Source organism: Pelobates fuscus, chromosome 4, assembly GCF_036172605.1.
Source record: "Pelobates fuscus isolate aPelFus1 chromosome 4, aPelFus1.pri, whole genome shotgun sequence".
Lineage (NCBI taxonomy): Eukaryota > Metazoa > Chordata > Amphibia > Anura > Pelobatidae > Pelobates > Pelobates fuscus.
The window spans coordinates 35,666,049-35,689,922 of NC_086320.1; the positions used below are offsets into that span (position 1 = coordinate 35,666,049).

The window sequence follows — 23,874 nt, forward strand, 5'->3', positions numbered from 1 at the left end:
AAAGCAAGTATTTATATGTATTTATTAATACAGAAGTGAAACTGTAATGCTACATTAACTTTAAAATTACCCGCCGTATTTAATATGAATACTTAAAAAGGAATATATAACACATAACAAAGAAGTCTGATAAAAATCAAATTATTCTGGAAAGTAGGTTTGATTTGTTTTGGATGTCTGGTGAGTACAATAGTCACAATTCCATTTATTCTGAAATATGACTTTGTGATAATGAGTGCTGATGTTTAATTTTATTAAAAGGCAATATTTCAAATATAGTATAGGTCCGTCTTTTCCGGAGCTGTACAAATTGGTAACATGTATCTGAACCAATTACTTGAATCAGGTAATACAAACTCCTTCGTTAAAGTCAGATTGTTTGCAGGTATGTTACCTTGTAGGAAGAGATACAGAGATGTTGCACCAATTAAAACACACAAAAAAACGGACCATTATTGTGAAGTTATTTTGAGAAAAATAAGGATTTTATGAAACACTGAGTTGATCTGGTAAGGAGTCAAACTTGCGACTCTGGGATTCTTTAATTATGACCTCAATACCTCCTATTTATAAAGTTAACCTTTTACAAAATGCCCCTTTATTCCCTAATTTTACATAAATGATCCACGGTGAAGTCTCAGGACCAGTCACAATATTAGCTGGTAAAAAGCAAATGACCCTTATGTTAAACAGGAAACAAGGGTTTCTTAATTTGTAAAGCTGATCAGACAAAAACCATGGGAACATAATTTAAACATTTTATTATGCAATAAATGTTTCAGATTAAGGAAAAAAAAAAAGACCCAAAGTGAACTGAACAAGGCAGTGAAATTAAAGAGTTTGAGGCACCATCTTTACAACTCTTACTCAATCACTCAAATTGTTTAACTCTGTTTGCAAATAAACGTCTCTCAGTCTCAATGCATTACACAAGCGGCTCGCAATGTGCAGTCATAGGACACTCCGCAACATTTCTTCATTTTTGGATAGAACACAGGCAGCTGACTAATAATCTCACTTTTTCTGTTTATTTTGAATATCAATGGCTCTTTTTAGTGCTATGTCTGGAATGAGATCTGCTATCTTTATATCCGCGTGATCACATCCAATCTTCGGGCATCTGTTAAGGAATAGAAGAGAAGTGCACGGCATCAGTTTCATGTATTTTTACACGCAAAACATGATAGGCAAACCATGATAGGCATGTCTTCTAAAACACGGCTTATTCGCTTTTGTCTGTAGATTTTATTCAATTTGTTGAGTAAAATTAGGCATAAGACAGCTGTTTGATTGGAACAGGGAGTGTAGAGAAGCAGCGCTTTACAGATAAAGTCCTTGTAAAAAAATCTAATGGAGCAATATACAAGAAACAATGGACAGGAATGCAAATATAGTGTAGTATGTCTTAGAGACGTAGAGGCAAAAACAAAGAAAAGTATTGCACTTACACTTTTCTGGAGCTAAATATCGGCTTCCAGACGCTGTGATATGAAGCCAAACGTTGGCTTCAGAAAAGTGTAATTGCAATACTTTTCTTTGTTTTTCCCTTTACTTCTCTAAGGCATACTACACTATATTTTTCTTTTTTATTGCTCCATTGGATTTTATACAAGTACTTTATCTGTAAAGCGCTACTTCCCTACACTCCCTGTTCTATTTGTATCTACGACCAAAAAGAAGAGACTCTGATTTGGGAAGGTTAAGCTGCTGCACATACAAGGAACATGCGCCAGAAATCTAATTTGCAGCTATATTGCTTCATACTCTGTAATCCCAAAAGGGCATCCAAGCTGCTTTAGAAAACCCGACTAACAGATGTAACCATTAGCCAGGCTAATATGACTTTAAAACAATAAAACATTTGAGAGATTATGATTGATACTATAATGCATAGTGAACAAACAAGAGAATATTATAGATATGTCAACATGTGTAAAAGTTACATTCACTTTTAAAATTCACTCCTTGGTAAATGTTTTTCATATAAAGAATAAGCCAAGAAAGAGAAATGATTTATGTGTTAAATTTATTGCAGTTGCCCGACTAAAGGTGTATCAGGTAAGCTGAATTGGTGCCATAGTGTAAAACACTCTCCACACTAGTGTCATGCAGACTCGGGCAAACCTAGCACAAGGAAGAAATGCTGCAAATACAAATACATTAAACATTGTAATTCCATGTGATCTCCATGCATGGCCCTCCACTTTGTCTACAGGAATCTATAAACCTGCCAAGAGTGAGCGATTCTGACTGCGATATATCTTTGATTTTCCCAATACTTTGCTGATGAGGCCTGTTTAATCCAGTGTATGATAGTTTGCTATTTATTTGACTTTGTGGTGGCAGTAAAATAAAAAGCTGAATATGTTTAACCACTGTCTTCGCTGCTGAGTGTGCCTTGATTAAATGAACAAATGCAGAACCACAAATACAATCTAAACATATATAGTGCATGTTACACAGCAGATAAATAAAAATGGTCAAATAGCCTTCTTATGGGTTTTTATAAGGAACATACGCTGAAACCAGACATCAATTTTATATAGAGTAGTGTTTTGTATGTGGAGCACTGCACTTTTGAGCCATATGTGCTCCTGTATACATTTGATGCATGATGCAGAGGGATTGATGGAGTCCATGTGGAGAGGTCCGTTTGTTGTTTAGGCGTAGACTGAAGGAGGAGGGTTATAACGAGTTTGATTTGCTATATTTATATTAAAAAGCTCACTGATGCAAAGTTACATTTACTCGGTAAATGCACAGGTTTGGGTAGAAAATAATTAATCAATTTCGAAGCACAATAACTTAATATCAGACTCCTAACAATGTAAGGGTAATGATGATCTGAGCTAGCTTGAACCAGGGACAATAACATTCCAAAGAAGAAAATTAAACCATGCTTTAAACGGGCAGATTCATTTAAGGGTAATTCATTTAAGGTTTGAGTTGAGCACAATCTGAGTACAGATTTCTAAAAGTTTGCTATTATAATGACTGGGCTTGCTAGAAGCTGCCATAAGAGAGGATACAATTCTAAAGCTATAATGTGTCAGAGAGCATTCCAGCAATAAAGCTGTATATGTCGTGTGAACATACAACACGATTGGTTTTATTTTATGAGTTATTTCATTTTTTTGTGTTTTATTTACAGTTACTATAGAAAACTAGGTAACAGGGAAACGATTACAACACAATTTTATGAGGAAGAAAACAATTTAGTTTTGCAACATGTTTCAGAAAACGATATAAAGAACAAAAACCTTTTTTTAGGAACTCACCTGGTTTTCTTCTTCTTAAGTTGACTGTTTTGAATCATATTTTCAATTGCGTCTTTTTGGTACGTGTGCCCACACACTTTGTTCTTTACTGGATTTGTCATTTTCACCTGAGATAGAAGCAGAAAAATAAATCAATAGACAAATGAGATCAAGGCTAGTAAATGGATATTTTTTACCCACGAGAACCAACAACGGAAATAGTCTGTCACAAGTAATCCAGCCTTTAAAAGTCCTATATAGAACGGCGTCACTCATTTAACAACAGGACTTACTGTATTAATCTCAAAATACTAAATAAGCAGCACATCCCATCCTGTGATGAGGACCCGATTATTATCAATGCGTGAAATAGAATTAGTCCTTAATTAGATAATTTTCGATAATATTTAACGCTTACACAGAAACTGTACTCCCGGACTCTGGTAGTCTCTAGAGCAGGCATAGGCAACCATTGGCACTCCAGATGTTTTGGACTACACCTCCCATGATGCACTGCCAGCATCATGGGAGATGTAGTCCACAACATCTGGAATGCCGAAGGTTGCCTATCCCTGCTCTAGAAGAAAGACCTATCATTTTAAGGGTTATAATGGCTGGCTTGTCTTTCTTTGTTAATATCCATTTTCTTGTAATTACGATACTATACTGGAACTGCTTGCATTTCAATAAAAACTGGTAGAGTTCTAAACTTTTTGATACACCTGTGCGCATCCCCACGCCCCATATTTATTGTATAGTCATATCAATACACACATACGACAAATCTATAACATGTATACCTGTGTAATAGGGCAAATCAAATTCAACTGGCTCTGGGTAACTGTAATTTCTTCATCAACATCTTCAAATGTCTCCTCTGTTGTCTCATCTTGTGAAACGCCCACTGTGAAACAACAATAAAATAAAAGCTTGATGGCCAGCGCAAACGGACATAAATTATGTACTGATCAATAGGATAAGAAACGGTTAACTGAGTATAAAAACAGGAATTAGAAGAGTCATTTCCAACAGTTGTCCACTTGTTATCTCTGTAGATGGCACATACATAGAGTTTGTTAGTCATTTTCCACCACGGTCGATTTGAAAGAGGAAGAAAATGGCACAAATAATTGAAAACATTGGACTACGTTCAAACATTCTAATCATCTGGTGCTGTCTAAAGAGGTAAATCCATAATAACACTGGTTTTACTAACTTGCACTGCAGCAAAAGGAAGTCATTTCAAAAAAACTAAACCAATAAATCTAGTCTTAGGCTGGTTTAACAGGATGGGAGAGCACTTTGCAACCATCTGCGTTGCCAAGGTTAATGAATAAGTCTAATTTATTATATTTTCTTCCTTAAATGTATTTGTCATTAGAACATTTTTCTTATTCTGTGATTTTTTTCATGTATTGTTTTTTTCCTGAAATGGTGGCTATTTTACGTTAGCTTTCGCTATTGGTGGCATATCCTGGTAGCATCACAATGCTAACTGGTTACTCTGATTGATGCTGAGGTCAGACAGAAGCCACTCAACACTCCAGTCATATAAAATAAGTGGTGAGAACAAGAATAGGGTCTTGAGCACCAGGATCCAATTAATCCTCTGACTAAGCCTTAGATAGCCCGTATCAGTGAGGTTAAAAAGTTATTTAAGGAAAGAAAAAAACATGAAAAATACAGCCAGAATAATACAAATTTTATATGCAAAAAAAAATATATACAAGCAAAGGCTGAGATTACATTTATCATACAGCCAGAAATAATAAGAATTTTATATGCGAAAAACAAACAAAAACTAAGCATTAATTCCCCTTTTACATTTCCACTTCCTATTTTATTCCGCCAGTTGTTCATTTTGAGGATGAAATGGGTCTACTTTGTATTGTGGAAGGCAGGGCTGCTATGGTAAATGAGTTACTGCAGGCAGAAATCGCCATTTTACACATACTACCAAAACAAAGTCTAAAACCTGGCTGAATATATCGACTACAGCAAGCATGTCAAACTCACAGGACACATAAACAAGGTTTCAGTTTATGTGGGCCGCAAAAAACTAAATTTCAGTTTTCATAGAAAAGGTTTATTTAGAAAAGTACAGTATAAAAAAAGCCTGACACTGGACGTCCTCACACTTGTAGGGCTTCAAAGTACACAAAAGAGCAAATTTATTTTAAGGAGACGTGCATTTGCATATAACCAATGTTTCAGTCCAACTATCTTGACATATCAAGAAAAGTTTGGCAATGGGACTGAAATGGTGAATGAATGCTGTTACGCAGCTGTAAAAAACAAATTCTGTTATCTTGTTTATTTTAAAGTTCTATGAGTGTTCTTCACTTTGGCTGAGATTATCAAACTTGGGAATTGGGAGGCTATTGTGCATGAGTGGCAAAAAGGTGCACGGCTAATCAGTGTGCCCATGGGGAACGTTCAGCGCCTCCATGCATACCCTAATACACTGCCCCCTACCCCCTTTATAATACACTGCCCCCAAATCCAATATATTGCACCTCCACCCATTCTAATGCACTGCCCCCAAATCCAATACATAGCCCCCAAATCTAATACACTGCCCCCCTCCCTCCACTCTAATACATTGCCCCCTTCACCCATTCAAATACACTGCCCCTTAATCTAAAACACTGCCCCCTCCCTCCACTCTAATACACTAACCCCTTCACTTAATCTAATACACTGCCCCCCTCCCTCCACCAATTCTAATACACTGCCCCTTAATCTAATACACTGCCCTTCCTCCCTCCACTCTAATTGAATACACTGCCCCTTGTCCCAGCACTCTAATATACTATCTCCCCCTCCCACCACTCTAGTACACTGCCCTGATCTGTCCCCCAATTTAATACACTGCCTCCATCCCTCCCTAAAATTAATACACTACCCCCTCAATCTAATACACTACCCCCCGCCCCCCTCATTTAACACACCAAGCAGGAAGGTCCCCTAAGCCCCTCTTCTCCTATCTTAAGATGAGCCGCCCATCCTCCAGTTCCAGCTCTGCTCTTCTCTACTCAAGTAGACCAGACGCTCCTCTGACACTGCGAGCAGGAGGGAAGGGGGAATGGCTGCTCTGCGAGATCACGCAATCGTCCGTGGGAGGGAAGACAATAATCAGACAAGAAATATCTTTCCTGTCTTACAGCCGGTCACAGCCACAGCACAAACTGGCCACAGGGCAGGTGGGCCGCACGTTTGACATGCTTGCTTTAGGTAGTGGCTTCCAACCTTTTTTTACTTGTGGGCCTTTTCTGCCCATTTTTATAAATTGTACCCCTCATACTCCTCCCTCCTCCCCCCACCCCCTGTAAACATAACTTATAAGGGTTATTCACTAATGTGATACTTTAAAGAGAATTTCAAATTGAAGACCAACATAGCCAAACTAGAAACATTCTGTAAGTCAGCTCTGCTTTCAGTTTGCCTACTATGGAGTTAAATGTGAAATTCTATGTCAATCCTTAATTTAGTGAATTACCCTGATAGGTGTTGCCAATATAGAGAAAAATGAAATATCCATCATGATTGACATCACATATTGATTGATGAAAATAGCATGAAAGTGGAGGTATTGCCATGTTTATGGAATGAAAACATACAAACGAGACTGTAAAAATACATTTTAATAATGCTAATAAATATGATCCCTACATTTAACTAGCCAGAGATGTCTCTATAATTAGATGACTGCCTAAGGCCTCACACCTCCTAAGCCCTCATCTTGCTGGTAATTCTGAAGTATCATTAAAATGTATATTAAAATAAATGATTATATTCAAATAAACCTGGCAGGTGCCTAGTATATACAGTGCTTTTTCTTTGTGTACTTATTTCAAGAGGTATTGGACACTTTTTCTGATGTGTTCATATTATACATATACAGGGGACTCAGAGAGGCCCGGGGGGCAGTTTCCCCCCTGCTCCCCCGGATGTCCACCCCTTGTATTAGAAGCCTCCTTCTGTCCTCTGCTCTGTGTTAAGGGGAATCAATGTGAGGGGTGACGTGAGGATACAGCATGCTTCATTGGCAGGCAGTTGGAGAGGGGATGACGATAGGATGTGGAGCTCATTATTGGCGGCAGCCATTTCCAAATGGATGCGGAAGTCCCAATTTTTTCCGCAGACCCCTGGGAGAACTGGTATCACAGATTGGGAACTGCTGCCTTAAGAGATGTCTTATAAGGGGGCTAGGATTGAAAAATGAATCTTCACACTGATTTTTGTAATGCTTTGTTTTCATGCGAGGAATTGATCTTTGTAAAACATGTGCATATATGTCATCAATGCAAAAAGAGTACCATAGAAAGGATTCCTTTTATAAAGATCAAGAGACTTTTTTTATTACTGGACATCAGAGTCGGTGAAGCAATTTATGACATCACTGGCTCAGTGAAGCAATTTATGACATCACTGGCTCACTGAAGCAATTTATGACATTACTGGCTCACTGAAGCAATTTATGACATTACTGGCTCACTGAAGCAATTTATGACATTACTGGCTCAGTGAAGCAATTTATGACATCACTGGCTCAGTGAAGCAATTTATGACATCACTGGCTCAGTGAAGCAATTTATGACATCACTGGCTCAGTGAAGCAATTTATGACATCACTGGCTCAGTGAAGCAATTTATGACATCACTGGCTCAGTGAAACAATTTATGACATCACTGGCTCAGTGAAGCAATTTATGACATCACTGGCTCAGTGAAGCAATTTATGACATCACTGGCTCAGTGAATAAATACTCTGTCTGCCAAGTTTTATGCAAGAGTACATGAATTTGGAAGGTGCTTCATTGTGTTTCCAAAGCAATCTATATTCTAACCCAGTGGTTCCCAAACTTTTTAGGTTCAAGGCGCCCAAAGTAAAAATTTCTAGGTTGTATATCTGTACAGCGCTGCGGCATTTACTGGCACTATAGAGTAATGTACAGTGTTGGTGTTTGAAGGGGTGCTTGTATATAGTTATTGTGTTTTAATACAGGGGGGTGTTTTTATGTAATGTTTGCGTTTGATTGCAGGGGTGTGTCTGAATGTAATGTTCACTTTTAAATGCAGATGTACATTTGTGTGAAGTATTTGTGTTTGAGAGAATGGGTGTGTTTGTATAATTTTTTTTAGTTTGAATGCAGGGGTTTGTTTGTATGTAATATTTGTGTTAGATTTCAGGAGTGTGCTTGCATGTTGTGCTGGTCTTTGACTACTTGCATGTATGCGCATACACTTCCAAATACATACATACACACACAGATATTCATGCACAATAACACACAGATGAATGTAAATACACCGACACATACACACAAATTCATATAGACACCGACACACATAGATACACACGCATCCTGACACGAAAAAACATTAATACATGCCCACACCGCAAATAAACACAACATAAAAAACACACACCTTGACACACAGATGCACATACACAGATGTGTGTGCAGACACAGAAGCACACTGACATATATATATATATATATATATATATATTATTATTATTATTGCGATTTATATAGTGCCAACAGATTCCGTAGCGCTTTACAATATAATTAGAGGGGGGATTTAACTATAAATAGGGCAATTACAAGAAAACTTACAGAAACGAAGGGTTGAAGAGGACCATGCTCAAACGAGCTTACAGTCTATAGGAGGTGGGGTGTAAAACACATTAGGACAGGAAATAGCAGCCAAATTAGGTGGGAGTGAAGAAGAGCTGGAGGAGAGAGTAAAGTGCTGCCCTTTAGGAGACAGGTATGTCTGGGAGGCCATAGGCTTTCCTAAAGAAATTAGTTTTTAGGCACTTCTGAAATGATTGAAGACTAGGGGAGAGTCTGATGGCGATAGGCAGGCTATTCCATCAAAAGGGAGCCGCCCGCGAGAAGTCCTGCAGGCGTGAGTTGGCTGTACAGGTACAAGCCGTATACATATACACACACACTCACAAACACCCTGACACAAACACTCACTCAAACTCAAACACATACACACACTCATACAGATACACACACTCATTTAGATACACATACAAGAATTTTTAAAAAATATATCTCCAGCCACCCTCCTGTTAGCTTACCTCATGTGCCAGGAGGGTGGCTTGGAGTCCTGCTGCTGGTGGGAGTGAGGGGTTTGAAGCTCTTCGTGACAGGTTGTCACTTCCTCCCAGCCGGCCGGCATTACAGGGGCTCAGTCGCGGTCTTAAAGGACCACGGCACCCGACCGGGCCCCTGTTCAGCAGAAACATTCCACGCCACTCCTGTGTGGCGCTGCGGCACACAGTTTGGGAACCGTTTCTAACCTCTGGGTTCATAGAGAGTTTAAAATACAAATGTATATTTAATGGACAATTCACATGCAAAGTCTAAAAAATGTCCAGCACTCAAACCAACTGGCCACCACTCAAAACAACTCTCCAGATGAAAGTCGCCCCATTTCCTATCCTGAAGTGCGACACAACATCTGACAAATGTCCAACCACGGAGAAACGCCTATAGATACTGAAACCCAACAATAAGCTCTCAATAAAAACTCTATTAGGGAATCACATTCATACAAAAAAAAAGTCCACTTAGTTCATCGATGTCTGGGTTCAACCTTTCAATGTTAGGTTAGGAAAGGCCTGGAGAACCTTGTAATATATGATGCCATATAATACCCCGGGACTGATAGACCTAAATATGATTATGTCACGTGCATTCATTACACGATAAATGTTGGTTTGACTGTCTTTTTAAGGAGATTCTTCACAGCATAATTCCAAAAAAGGAGGTCTACAAATAAAGACAATCAAGTAACATTGTTCTCCCCCCTGTAGTATGGCACATAGTCTGGTTAATGTCAGAGTAACACGTTGTGGCTACAGTATCTCGTCCATGAAAACAAGTAGGTCACTCCTGTTGATGTATGGTGGAAACCTGGTCTGTGTTAACAGTTGTTAATCTGTTGAACAGTTCAAATATTGAGCTGCTGTATTCATATTGTACATAAAGCTATAACGGTTACATGCAATCTATGAATTATTTATTTTAACACAATTAAAGGAACACTATAGTCACCTAAATTATTTTAGCTAAATAAAGCAGTTTTATTGTATAGATCATTCCCCTGCAATTTCACTGCTCAACTCACTGTCATTTAGGAGTTAAATCACTTTGTTTCTGTTTATGCAGCCCTAGCCACACCTCCCCTGGCTATGATTGACAGAGCCTGCATGAAAAAAAAACTGGTTTCACTTTCAAACAGATGTAATTTACCTTAAAATAATTGTATCTCAATCTCTAAATTGAACTTTAATCACATACAGGAGGCTCTTGCAGGGTCTAGCAATATATTAACATAGCAGGGGATAAGACAATCTTAATTAAACAGAACTTGCAACAAAGAAAGCCTAAATAGGGCTCTCTTTACAGGAAGTGTTTATGGAAGGCTGTGCAAGCCACATGCAGGAAGGTGTGACTAGGGTTCATAAACAAAGGGATTTAACTCCTAAATGGCAGAGGATTGAGCAGTGAGGCTGCAGTGACATGTTCTATACACCAAAACTGCTTCATTAAGCTAAAGTTGTTCAGGTGACTATAGTGTCCCTTTAATAACCCTGAAATGGAGATAATCCATAAGCCGTGAACTTGCATGCACATTATTTCAGCATTATTTCCCTACTTGTAATGTTCTGCGAATAAAGGCATCTATTGGATCAACTGTTAGAGGAACCTTAAATGACAACTGTCAACTCAAAACTATTTTTTTAATAATATAATAATCCTTTCATCAAGTTTTGAAGATTCTTTTGAAATTGAAGTATTACAAAGTATAATAGCTTCTTTAAGTATATTACAGAATCCTTCAGCCATATTCATACACCTTGGGTCAGACAGTGTTTGAAACTGAGAGTCATTCTCTATGGTCTTCCCTGGTTCACATCCTGCACCAAAGCAGGGAGGACCATAGAGACTGTCGGTTTTCAAACACTGACTGACCCAAGGTGTATGTATATGGCTGAAGGATACTGTAAGGGTATGAATGATTTTCTTTCACATACTTTCTTTAATAATAATAAAAAAAAACATTCCCTTTCAAAACTTGATAAAAGGATTATTACATGATTTTTTTTGGGGAGTTGACAGCCGTCCTTTAAGATTATTGTTGCTATGGTAAGTAGTCCTTCTATATTACCAATATAGAACCAATATGTAGATTAGTTACAGTTCGTTAAGCTGACTAGAGTTTAATTAACATTTAGTTTTTCTTATTTTTTTTATTTTTTATTTGAATTAAAATATTTTGGCCACATTGTGCAACACTGGACTAGAACCACCTCTAGTTGCCGTCTAATTGGCTGCCACTAGAGGTGTTCGTGGCAGCGATGTAAACACTGCCCTTTCTATGAAAAGGCAGTGTTTACAATGCTAAGGCTGCAGGGACAAGCTATAGAGACTAGATCCCCCTACATTACGTTGTAGTGGTTCTGGTGACTATAGTGTCCTTGTAATTAGCAGAGGCTATTTTCTTTACTATCAGGTATACTCTTGTTTACATTGATAGTTTTATATGGAAATTCTGTAGAGTGCCCTTGAGCAGTTTAGATATTTTTCACAGTAGGTTGATATATGTTTAGCCTTTTTTCAACGGTCCTATCACTTCTGGGTTTTCCAAATCTTGTTTAGGAATATCCAGTCCTCTTGATTCAATGATTGACATTGTCTGACAAAAGGGACAGGGTCTACGCACTAAAAGGCTCCATTGAGATGAAGCAGTTTTGGTGCTAATAGTGTCCTTTAAAGATAGATATAATTGAAATGTAACTCCTTTCAGAGAATTCCTTTCTTTCATATGGAGGAATTTCTTTGACATGAACATCAGTTTAATATATCGAGATCACAAACCACAGAACCAAGGGAAAAGTAAGGTAAACAAAATGAAATGCCCCACTTTCATCCTTTCTTTGTGATGTCAAAGTGGCATTTAAATAATAAAAATACAAATTACCTTATTGAATATGAAGCAATTACTCCTGATGTTATTGAGTAGAAATTATTAGCCAATCATCCGTCAGCATCAAAATAAGACATTCTATTTGTCCACTAATTGGTTGGGTTAATAAAATGAACTCATCTTATCTTTAACATAAGAGGAAGTATAAATAATTCACAGGGAAAATAGATTTAACAATATTATGAGCAGCGAGCTCCGAGCCTTGCTGAGAAATGTTTTTCTAATTACCCAGGAAGGGACGGCCTTTGGAAATAAAACAGCTTTGAAAGAGCCAAGTAATTTTGTTGTTTGGACCTGGTGAGTGAGTTTTCGGTTTTCAAAACCATTGTCCTTACAGGTACCAGCAAATATTTCACACGGCTCCACACACATTGTTGCGATCCACACCCCTAAGCACCTCTCACTGGGGAGAAAGCTTAGCAATGCGAAGAATCTTACATTTGTTGTCGAGGACCAACAAGCAAGTGTGTTTTGTCTACCTCTTTTAAAACATGTTGATAATATTTCTAGTTAGAACACATCCGCACGCACATTGCTCCAGACTGTAAGATAAATAAAGGGTATTAACCAGGGTCAACAGGCTTATAAAAACAACAGGTTTACAATCAAGAAATTAGGATGTTATTATAACATGTTATAGTTCTCAAATGGAATGGAAAGGATCTTAGTCATTCAACGTCACATTCTGTTAGACGAGGAAGGTAGTGCCACTAAGAGGTTTTCCAATGATTCTATATAAATTAAATATATTGATGCAAGGAGGGGATGTCACCAAAGATGGGAACGCTACATGTTTTTAAAGCCAATTTTAGCGTGAATGAGCTGATTCATAAAATCACACAGTCTGGCACAGATATATATTACTGTCTCGTCTGAAGACATCTCTGTTTGTGCACAGATCGGCAAGTCATGAGATGTGGATTACTTAAAAAAGACACTATAGTCACCAGAAGCACTACAGCTTAATGTACGGTTTGAGGCATATAGCATGTCCTTGCAGGATCAACATTGTGAGCTCTGTCTTTTCCGAGAAAGGACAGAGTTTACAATGCTGACTAGGTCCCCTCTAGTGGCTGTCACTTGGAAACCTCCCCATATGAGAAGATACGGATACTGACGATTTGCAGTGCACGCAGTGCAGTAGCCTTCCAATGCTTCCCTATAGGGAAGCATTGGCTTGGCTGAGATCATCAAAATAGATGACCTTAACCTTGGAGGCAGCGCTGCTACAGAGAGACCAGAGCAACGAGGGAAGAAAGGTAAGTAAATCTTACATACTTCATGGAGGCAGTCGAGGGGAGACACCTAATCAGTGGTTAATAATTTGTATTCCTAAGGCTATAGTGTTCCATGAGTAATTATCAGGGATTGACCGATTACCGGTCTGGCCGATATTATCGTCCGATATACTGTATTTTCAGCATAGATGCCATTATTGCCGATAATGCAGACCAGGGCCGCCATCAGGATCCTGGGGGGCCCAGCACACTCTTACTTACCTTCCCAGCAGCTCCCTTCAGCTCCCCTGTCTAACTCTCACGAGTCCTGTGGCCGTCAGAATGTTGCTATGGGTTACCATGGCAACGCTCTGCACAGCACACAGGCCCCCATTTTACACACATTACATACCTACATAAAAACACACACTCTCTGCATTCACTATATACACACTACACAAACACACTGCATTCACTATATACACACTACACAAACACTCTGCATTCATTATATGCACAATACACAAACACACACTGCATCCACTATATACACATTACACAAACACAGACACTGCATCCACTATACACACACTACACAAACACTCTGCATTCATTAAATACACACTACACAACTACTCACTGCATTCACTATATACACACTGCATTCATTATATACATACTACACAAACACACACTGCATTCACTATATATAAATTACACAAACACACATACACTGTTTCCACTATACACACACACTCTGCATTCATTATATACACACTACACAAACACACTCTGCATTCACTATAAACACACTACACAAACACACACTGCATTCATTATATACACACTACACAAACTGCATTCATTATATACACACTACACAAACTGCATTCATTATATACACACTACACAAACATACACTGCACCCACTACATTCACTAATCAAATACTCTCACTGCACCCACTACACAAACACACTGCATTCACTAATCAAATACTCTCACTGCATCCACTACACACCTATTCTTGAAAACAAACAATTCTGACTGGCATATATATTTTGTGCATTTACAAGAACAAAAAAAAAGATTTGCAAAAAATAATAATAATAATAATAATAATAAACATGTTCAGTTAACCGTAGATTTGTGTAGAAATAGTTTATCTTTTTAAAATGGTAAATGACCAGAATATCGGTATTGGTAAGTTATCGGCTATCAGCCTGAAAGTTCACAGATTATCGGTATCGGCTCTAAAAAATCAATATCGGCCGATCCCTAATAATTATCAATAGAAGCACTGTCTTATGACAACTGTGTCTTAGGGTCAGTCCTGATGTATAACCATGAAATCTACTCTCCATGTTATACTAAGGGATACCTATTGTTTAATATGTTTCATGTAGGCAAGACCAGCAAGAATATGTGGTACATGCCTCAATTTGGAAGGGAAGAAGGTGACAAGGGAATTGTGTTATGTATAACAAAACCATCTTAAAGGTCAATATCCACTGCAGATCCCTACAGAGGTCAATGGCTTTCCTTTGTTTTACCACCTGATTTGTTGAGATGGATGACCAACACAAACACGACATGAGGTCTGGGTGCAAAGGCATTATACAGGGGATAGAAACACTATCAACACTGGTTTTGTGACCCCAAAATGCTCCTTAGAATCATATAAGAAGTAATAATAAGAGTAACTCATCATTGCAACAGCAAAACAAAGCATTAAAAAGACAAGTCGGCCACTAAATGACTTTTTTTTTTAAATGTATTACCATTTTGTATATGGTTTGTGTTGTTTAAGAGAAGCCACACACATATATTACAACTTATTTAAAACACATTGACTTCTATAACAGAAAACCAATGGATCTAAAAAAGTAAACTCCCCTAACTTTTTAACATCTGTCATCTATGGCAGGTGTACACTTCTGATGCATGTTAAAACCCTAAAAACATCTGAAGGGTAAATACACATTCAGCGGCTGTCTTCCTGACCGCCAATGGAGGCGCTTCAGCCTCTAGAACCAAGTCAAACTGGGTCTTGCTCATAGCAGCATTTGATTGGAGGAGCGTGGAGATTAGCCGCCTATATATATCTAGTCTGCAATGCTTCACTATGAAAAGCATTGGATTGGATGAGATCACGCAAGATGTCAGCAGGCATTCTTAGTGCTGGAAACAGGGTCACAACAGCAAAGGGGAACTTACAGTCCCAAAAACATTAATGTTTGTTGGGGGACTATGGGTTCTCTTTAAGTGATTTAGGGCACTGGAGTATCGTTTTAAAAGAGAGAAAGGAACAAATGCCTTTTGACTTGCATTTGATTGTGTCACTTTCCAAACAATCACGAAGATTTCTTGCACAATACCCGAGACTTGTAGGCAACAAGCAAAGAAAAAAAACAATCAACAACAAAAATAACCAAATTAAGCCTGTGCTATTGGTACTCATATTTTACAACGTATGATAGTAAAATTAACCGAAAGTGTATACTTTGTGCTGCATTGTACCAAACAAATAAGCAGGAAACCAGTTGTGCGTCCACTGTAAACAATGGTGGCTTTGCTGCACATAGGGGAGTAGCGGATATTCCTTGCTACAGAAGAAGTCTTGCATGGCACCATGATCGTCTTCTCTGATGCGCAGTACTTTTCCCTTTGGTTTTAACTGAAGGCCAGGTATTGGTTGATATATCTTACTTCATGGTAAAGGTTGATGTCAGTGGAGAAGAATGAGAGCCTTGACATTTTCGGCAGATAAACTCATGGAGTGTCTCATTAGATTTGGACATCATTAGGAAGTGGTATGTGGTGCAAACTTGTACTTTTGAATTTATCAGTCCTGTTCGAGAACAATCACATGCTTCTTAAGTACAATGGAATGTCTAAACTGTTGCGTGCCAATGACAACTTCCTTCAAATATGCTCTCATTAGGTGCACAATGGTCGAAGAGGTTTCACTGAATACATTACACAACCAAATGAACAGATCACGGAGTCTGATAGGATCTGTAATTGGGACAGATACAGCACAGACAATAGCAAGGTCAGCTGCCCTTGTACTGTAGAGTTGTGAGTACTAAATTTCCCATGATGCTCAGCAAGCCGAAATAGCTAAACTGTAGTGTTATAAAACATAGAAACACATTTTATTTGCTTTTTTTGTGCTGTGATATGTACATGGTTACTTCAGGTAAAAAAAAAAATAAAAAAAAAAAAAAAAATGCCCTAAAATAAACGCTTTTATTTTGCCTATGAGAATACTTCATCCGTGTAGGACTTGATCATCATGAGCTATTTACTATAACGAGTGAATTACGATTTCTGAACGAATTACTTTAAAAATCTGCTATACGGGGGCTGTATGTTTAAAGTGTCACGGAACCCAAAATTTACAGCAAACAATGAAATATTTATCAAAAGTAGACGTTCTTTCTTATTTACTGACCATTGACTATGATTTTTACACTTAGCATGCAGCAGGTTTAAAACCATTCACTGTGAAAAGTTGTAGTAATATTTAGATTGTTTATGTTTTTCACAACAACTTCAGTAAAAGAAAAAATATATATTGTGTTCAGTTATATTTTCTTGGTAAAGCTGTGCACTGCAGTCATATAGGATTGTCAGGTTTTTGTGAGTGGACAATTTAGACTGTCTCAATTAACTTGAAAAAAATAATTTTGATGCTGGCCCTTGGTCACATTTTTGGGGAATTCATTATGCCACGAAAAACTTGCAGAAGTATTTTTCTTTTCTTCCAAATTGTTCATTGCACTTTTTACTGTTAGTTTTTTTTCAACCTAATCAGCTCTATACATTAAAGTGTGCTATGATTAACTTACCCACAACCCAAGACTGAATGTAAAGGTGGTGGTGTAGGGTTTCTCCTCTCACCTCACTGCTCCTTCAAACCTCTAACCACCCCCCCTTCCCTCTCTTTCCCATCATTTGAAATTCATTTGATTCACCTTTTCAAACCCTTCTCTGCTAACATTGCCGTTATTTATCGCCCCCTGGTTCCCCTCTCCTCTTCCTTGACCACTTTCCTGCCTGGCTACCCTACTTCCTATCTTCTAATATTCCATCACTAATTCTCGGGGACTTCAATATTCCCATCAACCTACCTTTGACCTCAGCAGCCTCTAAACTACTTTCAATTACTTATTTTCCTACCCATGTAGTTGGCAATACCCACGAGCTCATTTTCGCTTATGCATGTACAGTATCTAATATCTGCAACACCCCATTTCCTCTCTCTGATCACCACCTCTTACCGTTTGCTCACAAGTACCCCCTCACCCCAAAATCTCAGCTTAACCCCCTCAACGCAGGAGGATATAGATATTCAAAAGGTAAAGTGCATTCAATCTTAAAGGAATCAAAGAACTTTATCTTAAATGGACGCTATAGTCACCAGGACAACTACGGCTTAATGTAGTTCTGGTGAGAATAGTCAGTCCCTGCAGGATTTTGCCAATAAACACTGTCTTTTCATAGAAAAGTGTTTACATTAAAGCCTAGGGACTCCTTTTAGTGGCCACCCCTTAGACGGCCACTACAGGTGCTTCCAAGGCCAGTTCTGCACAGTGTGCAGCACTGACATTCAGCATCTCCACGCTTGGAACTTTCCTCATAAAGATGCATTAAATCAATGCATCTTTGAAGAGATGTTGATTCGCCAGGGATAGCGTTTGGCCCTGCCCCGCCTCCTTGACGATCTCATCTAATTCAATGCTTTGCCTGTGGGCCAAAGAGGCGGATCGGGGGCAGGGCCAGCACCTGCAGACCCGTTGAGAGCTGGAAATATGGTAAGTTTTAACCCTTTCTAAGGGGGGAAAGGGGGGACACAAGCCACTTAAATGGTGGTTTTAACACTATAGGGTCAGTACCTGAACCTATAGTGTTCCTTTGATTAAGCAGTTTTGGTTCAGAGATCATTAAATCTTGGTTATATTCCAGTATAGTTTTTTTTTTCATGAATTAAGTCATTTAAACCTCATATATCTATAAATATGTATTGTATATAATCAATAAACATCTATGCTAATGCAGGTACAAGTGAGTTAGGATTTGTACAATGTGTGCATGCCATGAGTGGATACAGTGCACACCTTTTATAAAGAGCAAGGCAATGCAAAGCAGGAACGTAGTAGGAGGATACAGCTACAGGCTACATAATGCAGGACAAAGTGGGCAAGGGGAAGAGCCCTATGGAGCAGTGCAGATTGGTATGATGCTTTCAGGTTCAACTTTAAAGAGCCATGAGAACAGTTTTAGAATCCAAATCCGTTGACCTTAATGGAGTGATTTTAAAGTAAAATAGGGACAGTTGGAAGGTATGCTTCAGATTAAATAGATTCAATAATTAAATGCATTTAACATCTGGCATTGGCCGACACTGGACATCGGATGTGTGCCCAGTGTTCTCTTAGAATAGCAATGAATTCAATATGTCCACAGAAGCACTGGATTGGTGGATTGCGGGGATAGCCGAACATGCACAGTATGTCAGCAAAGGTTCCCTACAAGAAATATATGATTAGACATATGGCATCAATTTTGATGAGTTCTAGTATGTATATAGGCCTGCATCGAGGTTCCATCCTAGCAGTGGATTAGAGGTAAGTTTAATTGGGATTTTACAAGATTTTCTTTTAAAGGGGGCTCAGAAATCTAAACTGATGAAGAAACACAGGGTTCCTAAATAATAAAAAAAAAAAAAACATTTTCTATTAGACTGTTCCTTTAATTAAACGGCAGCTTTGATTGAGGTTACTAAGTAGCACAATGTTATACTCGAGACTGCCTGCTATGCAACTCTGTTTAGCTTTATCAATAGACCTGTGCTTAGAAAAACAAGATTATTAAATGTAACACACACGCAGGTCACTGAGGACCAAGCATGATTTACACGGAGACTAATTAAAAAAGGCAGGATGTTCTCTAACAGATTAGTTGGACTGAAACCAGCAGAAAAATGCTGATGAAAGGATGAGTTAGGTCACTGAGTTATGAAACATTAACAATACATGCAAGTGGCAAACAACATGGGCTCTGTGAGAGATATTAACTTTCACTGCTCACGAGGACCTGAGGTGAGAGGGGTCTTGTAAAAGTCTTATGAAGATTGATACAATATTACTCTGCAAGGTGTCATTAACAGCTATACCTAATTACATTGTTCGGAGCGGAGGCACCTGATCGACATCTTTCCTGGGTTTATCTTTTTGCCACAACAGTGCTATTCTAGAACACAATAATGGAATAATATACTTTGAAAGCATACCGCTCCTGAAATGACAAAGCGACACTGGAAAAGTAGCAGCATGCAATCTGTATTATGCTTGCCACCATCTGATTTAAAGGGACACTATAGTCACCAGAACAACTACAGCTTATTGCATTTATTCTGGTGAGTAGAATCATTCCCTTTTTGCTGTAAGCACTGTCTTTTCAGAGAAAATGCAGTGTTTACATTACAGCGTAGTAATAACTCCACTGGCCACTCCTCAGATGGCTGCTAGAGGTGCTTCCTGGGGCAGTGCTGTCTAGTGTGCAGCACTGCCATTCAGTGTCTCCACCCTCGGGCATGCAGACACTGAACTTTCCTCATAGAGATACATTGATTCAATACATCTATATGAGTGAATGCTGATTGGCCAGGGCTGTGTTTAAATCATGCTGGCTCTGCCCCAGTGGTGTATCCTGGTTTTGTGCTGCCCTAGGCAGGACAAAACCCAGGCACCCCCCCCCCCTCCTCACCCAACCCTTCCCCCCACCCCGCCTTCTAAATACACACACACACACACAGTCACTAACAGACACACACACAGTCAGAGACACACACACACACTCACTAACAGACAAACACACTCACACAGTCAGACACACACACACACAGTTACTAACAGACACACACACTCACACAGTCAGAGACACACACACAGTCACTAACAGACACACACACTCACACAGTCAGAGACACACACACTCACACAGTCAGAGACACACACACACTCACACAGTCAGAGACACACACACAGTCACTAACAGACACACACACTCACACTAACAGGCAAACACACACACAGTTAGAGGCACACACATTCAGTCAGTCAGACACACACACACACACACAGGGAGGGGTGACAGTGACTGAGGGAGGGGGTGACAGGTGACTGAGGGAGGGGGTGACAGGTGACTGAGGGAGGGGGTGACAGGTGACTGAGGGAGGGGGTGACAGGTGACTGAGGGAGGGGGTGACAGGTGACTGAGGGAGGGGGTGACTGGTGACTGAGGGAGGGGGTGACTGGTGACAGTGGGTGACTGGTGACAGTGGGAGGGGGTGACTGGTGACAGTGACTGAGGGAGGGGGTGACTGGTGACAGTGACTGAGGGAGGGTGTGACTGGTGACAGTGACTGAGGGTGGGTGTGACTGGTGACAGAGGGAGGGGGTGACAGTGACTGAGGGAGGGAGTGATAGAGTGACTAAGGGAGGGCGTGACTGGTGACAGTGACTGAGGGAGGGGGTGACAGTGACTGAAGGAGTGACTGTGACAGTGGGAGGGGGTGACTGGTAGGAGAGTGACTGAGGGAGTGACTGTGACAGTGGGAGGGGGTGACTGGTAGGAGAGTGACTGAGGGAGGGGGTGACTAGTGACAGAGGGAGGGGTCGACAAAGTGACTGATGACAGTTACTGAGGGAGGGGGTGACAGTGAGGGAGGGTGTGACAGGTGACAGAGGGAGGGGTGACTGGAGGCAGAGTGACTGAGGGAGGGGGTGACTGTGGCAGAGTGACTGAGGGAGGGGGTGACTAGTGACAGAGGGAGGGGTCGACAAAGTGACTGATGACAGTGACTGAGGGAGGGGGTGACAGTAAAGGAGGGTGTGACAGGTGACAGAGGGAGGGGGTGACAGTGACTGAGGGAGGGGGTGTTAGAGTGACTAAGGGAGGGGGTGATAGAGTGACTAAGGGAGCGGGTGACTGGTGACAGTGACTGAGGGAGGGAGTGACTGGTGACAGTGACTGAGGGAGGGGGTGACTGGTGGCAGTTGGAGGGGGTGACTGGTGGCAGTTGGAGGGGGTGACTGGTGGCAGTTGGAGGGGGTGACCGGTGACAGTGACTGAGGGAGGGGGTGACTGGTGGCAGTGACTGAGGGAGGGGGTGACTGGTGGCAGTGACTGAGGGAGGGAGTGAGTGGTGGCAGAGTGACTGAGGGAGGGGATGACAGGTGACAGTGACTGAGGGAGTGGGTGACTGTGGCAGAGTGACTGAGGGAGGGGGTGACAGTGACTAAGGGAGGGGGTGACAGTGACTGAGGGAGGGGGTGACAGTGACTAAGGGAGGGGGTGACAGTGACTGAGGGAGGGGGTGACTGGTGGCAGAGTGACTGAGGGAGGGGGTGACTGGTGGCAGAGTGACTAAGGGAGGGGGTGACAGTGACTGAGGGAGGGGTGACTGGTGACAGTGACTGAGGGAGGGGTTGACAGAGTGACTGAGGGAGGGGTCGACAGAGTGACTGAGGGAGGGGTCGACAGAGTGACTGAGGGAGGGGTCGACAGAGTGACTGAGGGAGGGGGTGAAAAAGTGACAGAGTGGCTGGTGACAGTGATTGAGGAGGGGTGACTGGTGACAATGACTGAGGGAGGGTGTGACAGGTGACAGAGGGAGGGTGTGACAGGTGACAGAGGGAGGGGTGACTGGTGACGGTGACTGAGGGAGGGGTTGACAGAGTGACTGAGGGAGGGGTCGACAGAGGGACTGAGGGAGGGGTCGACAGAGGGACTGAGGGAGGGGTCGACAGAGGGACTGAGGGAGGGGTCGACAGAGTGACTGAGGGAGGGGGTGAAAAAGTGACAGAGTGGCTGGTGACAGTGATTGAGGGAGGGGTGACTGGTGACAATGACTGAGGGAGGGTGTGACAGGTGACAGAGGGAGGGGGTGACCGTGACTGAGGGAGGGGGTGTTAGAGTGACTAAGGGAGCGGGTGACTGGTGACAGTGACTGAGGGAGGGAGTGACTGGTGGCAGTGGGAGGGGTGACTGGTGGCAGTGGGAGGGGGTGACTGGTGGCAGTGACTGAGGGAGGGGATGACTGGTGACAGTGACTGAGGGAGGGAGTGAGTGGTGGAAGAGTGACTGAGGGAGGGGGTGACAGGTGACAGTGACTGAAGGAGTGGGTGACTGTGGCAGAGTGACTGAGGGAGGGGGTGACAGTGACTGAGGGAGGGGGTGACTGGTGGCAGAGTGACTGACGGAGGGGTGACTGGTGGCAGAGTGGCTGAGGGAGGGAGTGACAGGTGACAGTGACTGAAGGAGTGGGTGACTGTGGCAGAGTGACTGAGGGAGGGGGTGACTGGTGGCAGAGTGACTAAGGGAGGGGGTGACAGTGACTGAGGGAGGGGTGACTGGTGACGGTGACTGAGGGAGGGGTTGACAGAGTGACTGAGGGAGGGGTCGACAGAGTGACTGAGGGAGGGGTCGACAGAGTGACTGAGGGAGGGGTCGACAGAGGGACTGAGGGAGGGGTCGACAGAGGGACTGAGGGAGGGGTCGACAGAGTGACTGAGGGAGGGGGTGAAAAAGTGACAGAGTGGCTGGTGACAGTGATTGAGGGAGGGGTGACTGGTGACAATGACTGAGGGAGGGTGTGACAGGTGACAGAGGGAGGGGGTGACCGTGACTGAGGGAGGGGGTGTTAGAGTGACTAAGGGAGCGGGTGACTGGTGACAGTGACTGAGGGAGGGAGTGACTGGTGGCAGTGGGAGGGGTGACTGGTGGCAGTGGGAGGGGGTGACTGGTGGCAGTGACTGAGGGAGGGGATGACTGGTGACAGTGACTGAGGGAGGGAGTGAGTGGTGGAAGAGTGACTGAGGGAGGGGGTGACAGGTGACTGAAGGAGTGGGTGACTGTGGCAGAGTGACTGAGGGAGGGGGTGACAGTGACTGAGGGAGGGGGTGACTGGTGGCAGAGTGACTGACGGAGGGGTGACTGGTGGCAGAGTGGCTGAGGGAGGGAGTGACAGGTGACAGTGACTGAAGGAGTGGGTGACTGTGGCAGAGTGACTGAGGGAGGGGGTGACAGTGACTGAGGGAGGGGGTGACTGGTGGCAGAGTGACTGACGGAGGGGTGACAGGTGGCAGAGTGACTGAGGGAGGGGGTGACTGGTGGCAGTGACTGATGGAGGGGGTGACTGGTGGCAGAGTGACTGAGGGAGGGGGTGACTGGTGACAGTGACTGAGGGAGGGGGTGACTGGTAGGAGAGTGACTGAGGGAGGGGGTGACTGGAGGCAGAGTGACTGAGGGAGGGGGTGACTGGAGGCAGAGTGACTGAGGGAGGGGGTGACTGTGGCAGAGTGACTGAGGGAGGGG

General features: G+C 41.8%; 1 protein-coding gene across 1 annotated transcript in view; it reads right to left on the minus strand.

Moving 5' to 3' along the window:
- Positions 1–746: 746 nt before the first annotated feature.
- NSMCE2 (NSE2 (MMS21) homolog, SMC5-SMC6 complex SUMO ligase) overlaps positions 747–23,874 on the minus strand; it is a 213,640-nt gene continuing 190,512 nt past the window's right edge. Inside the window, exons 5-7 of the mRNA XM_063451068.1 lie at positions 4,058–4,161; positions 3,279–3,385; positions 747–1,120 (exon numbers count right to left, since the gene is read on the minus strand). Coding sequence (XP_063307138.1) covers positions 1,015–1,120; positions 3,279–3,385; positions 4,058–4,161 — 317 coding nt within the window. The 3' untranslated portion in view covers positions 747–1,014. The remainder of the gene's footprint in view (positions 1,121–3,278; positions 3,386–4,057; positions 4,162–23,874) is intronic.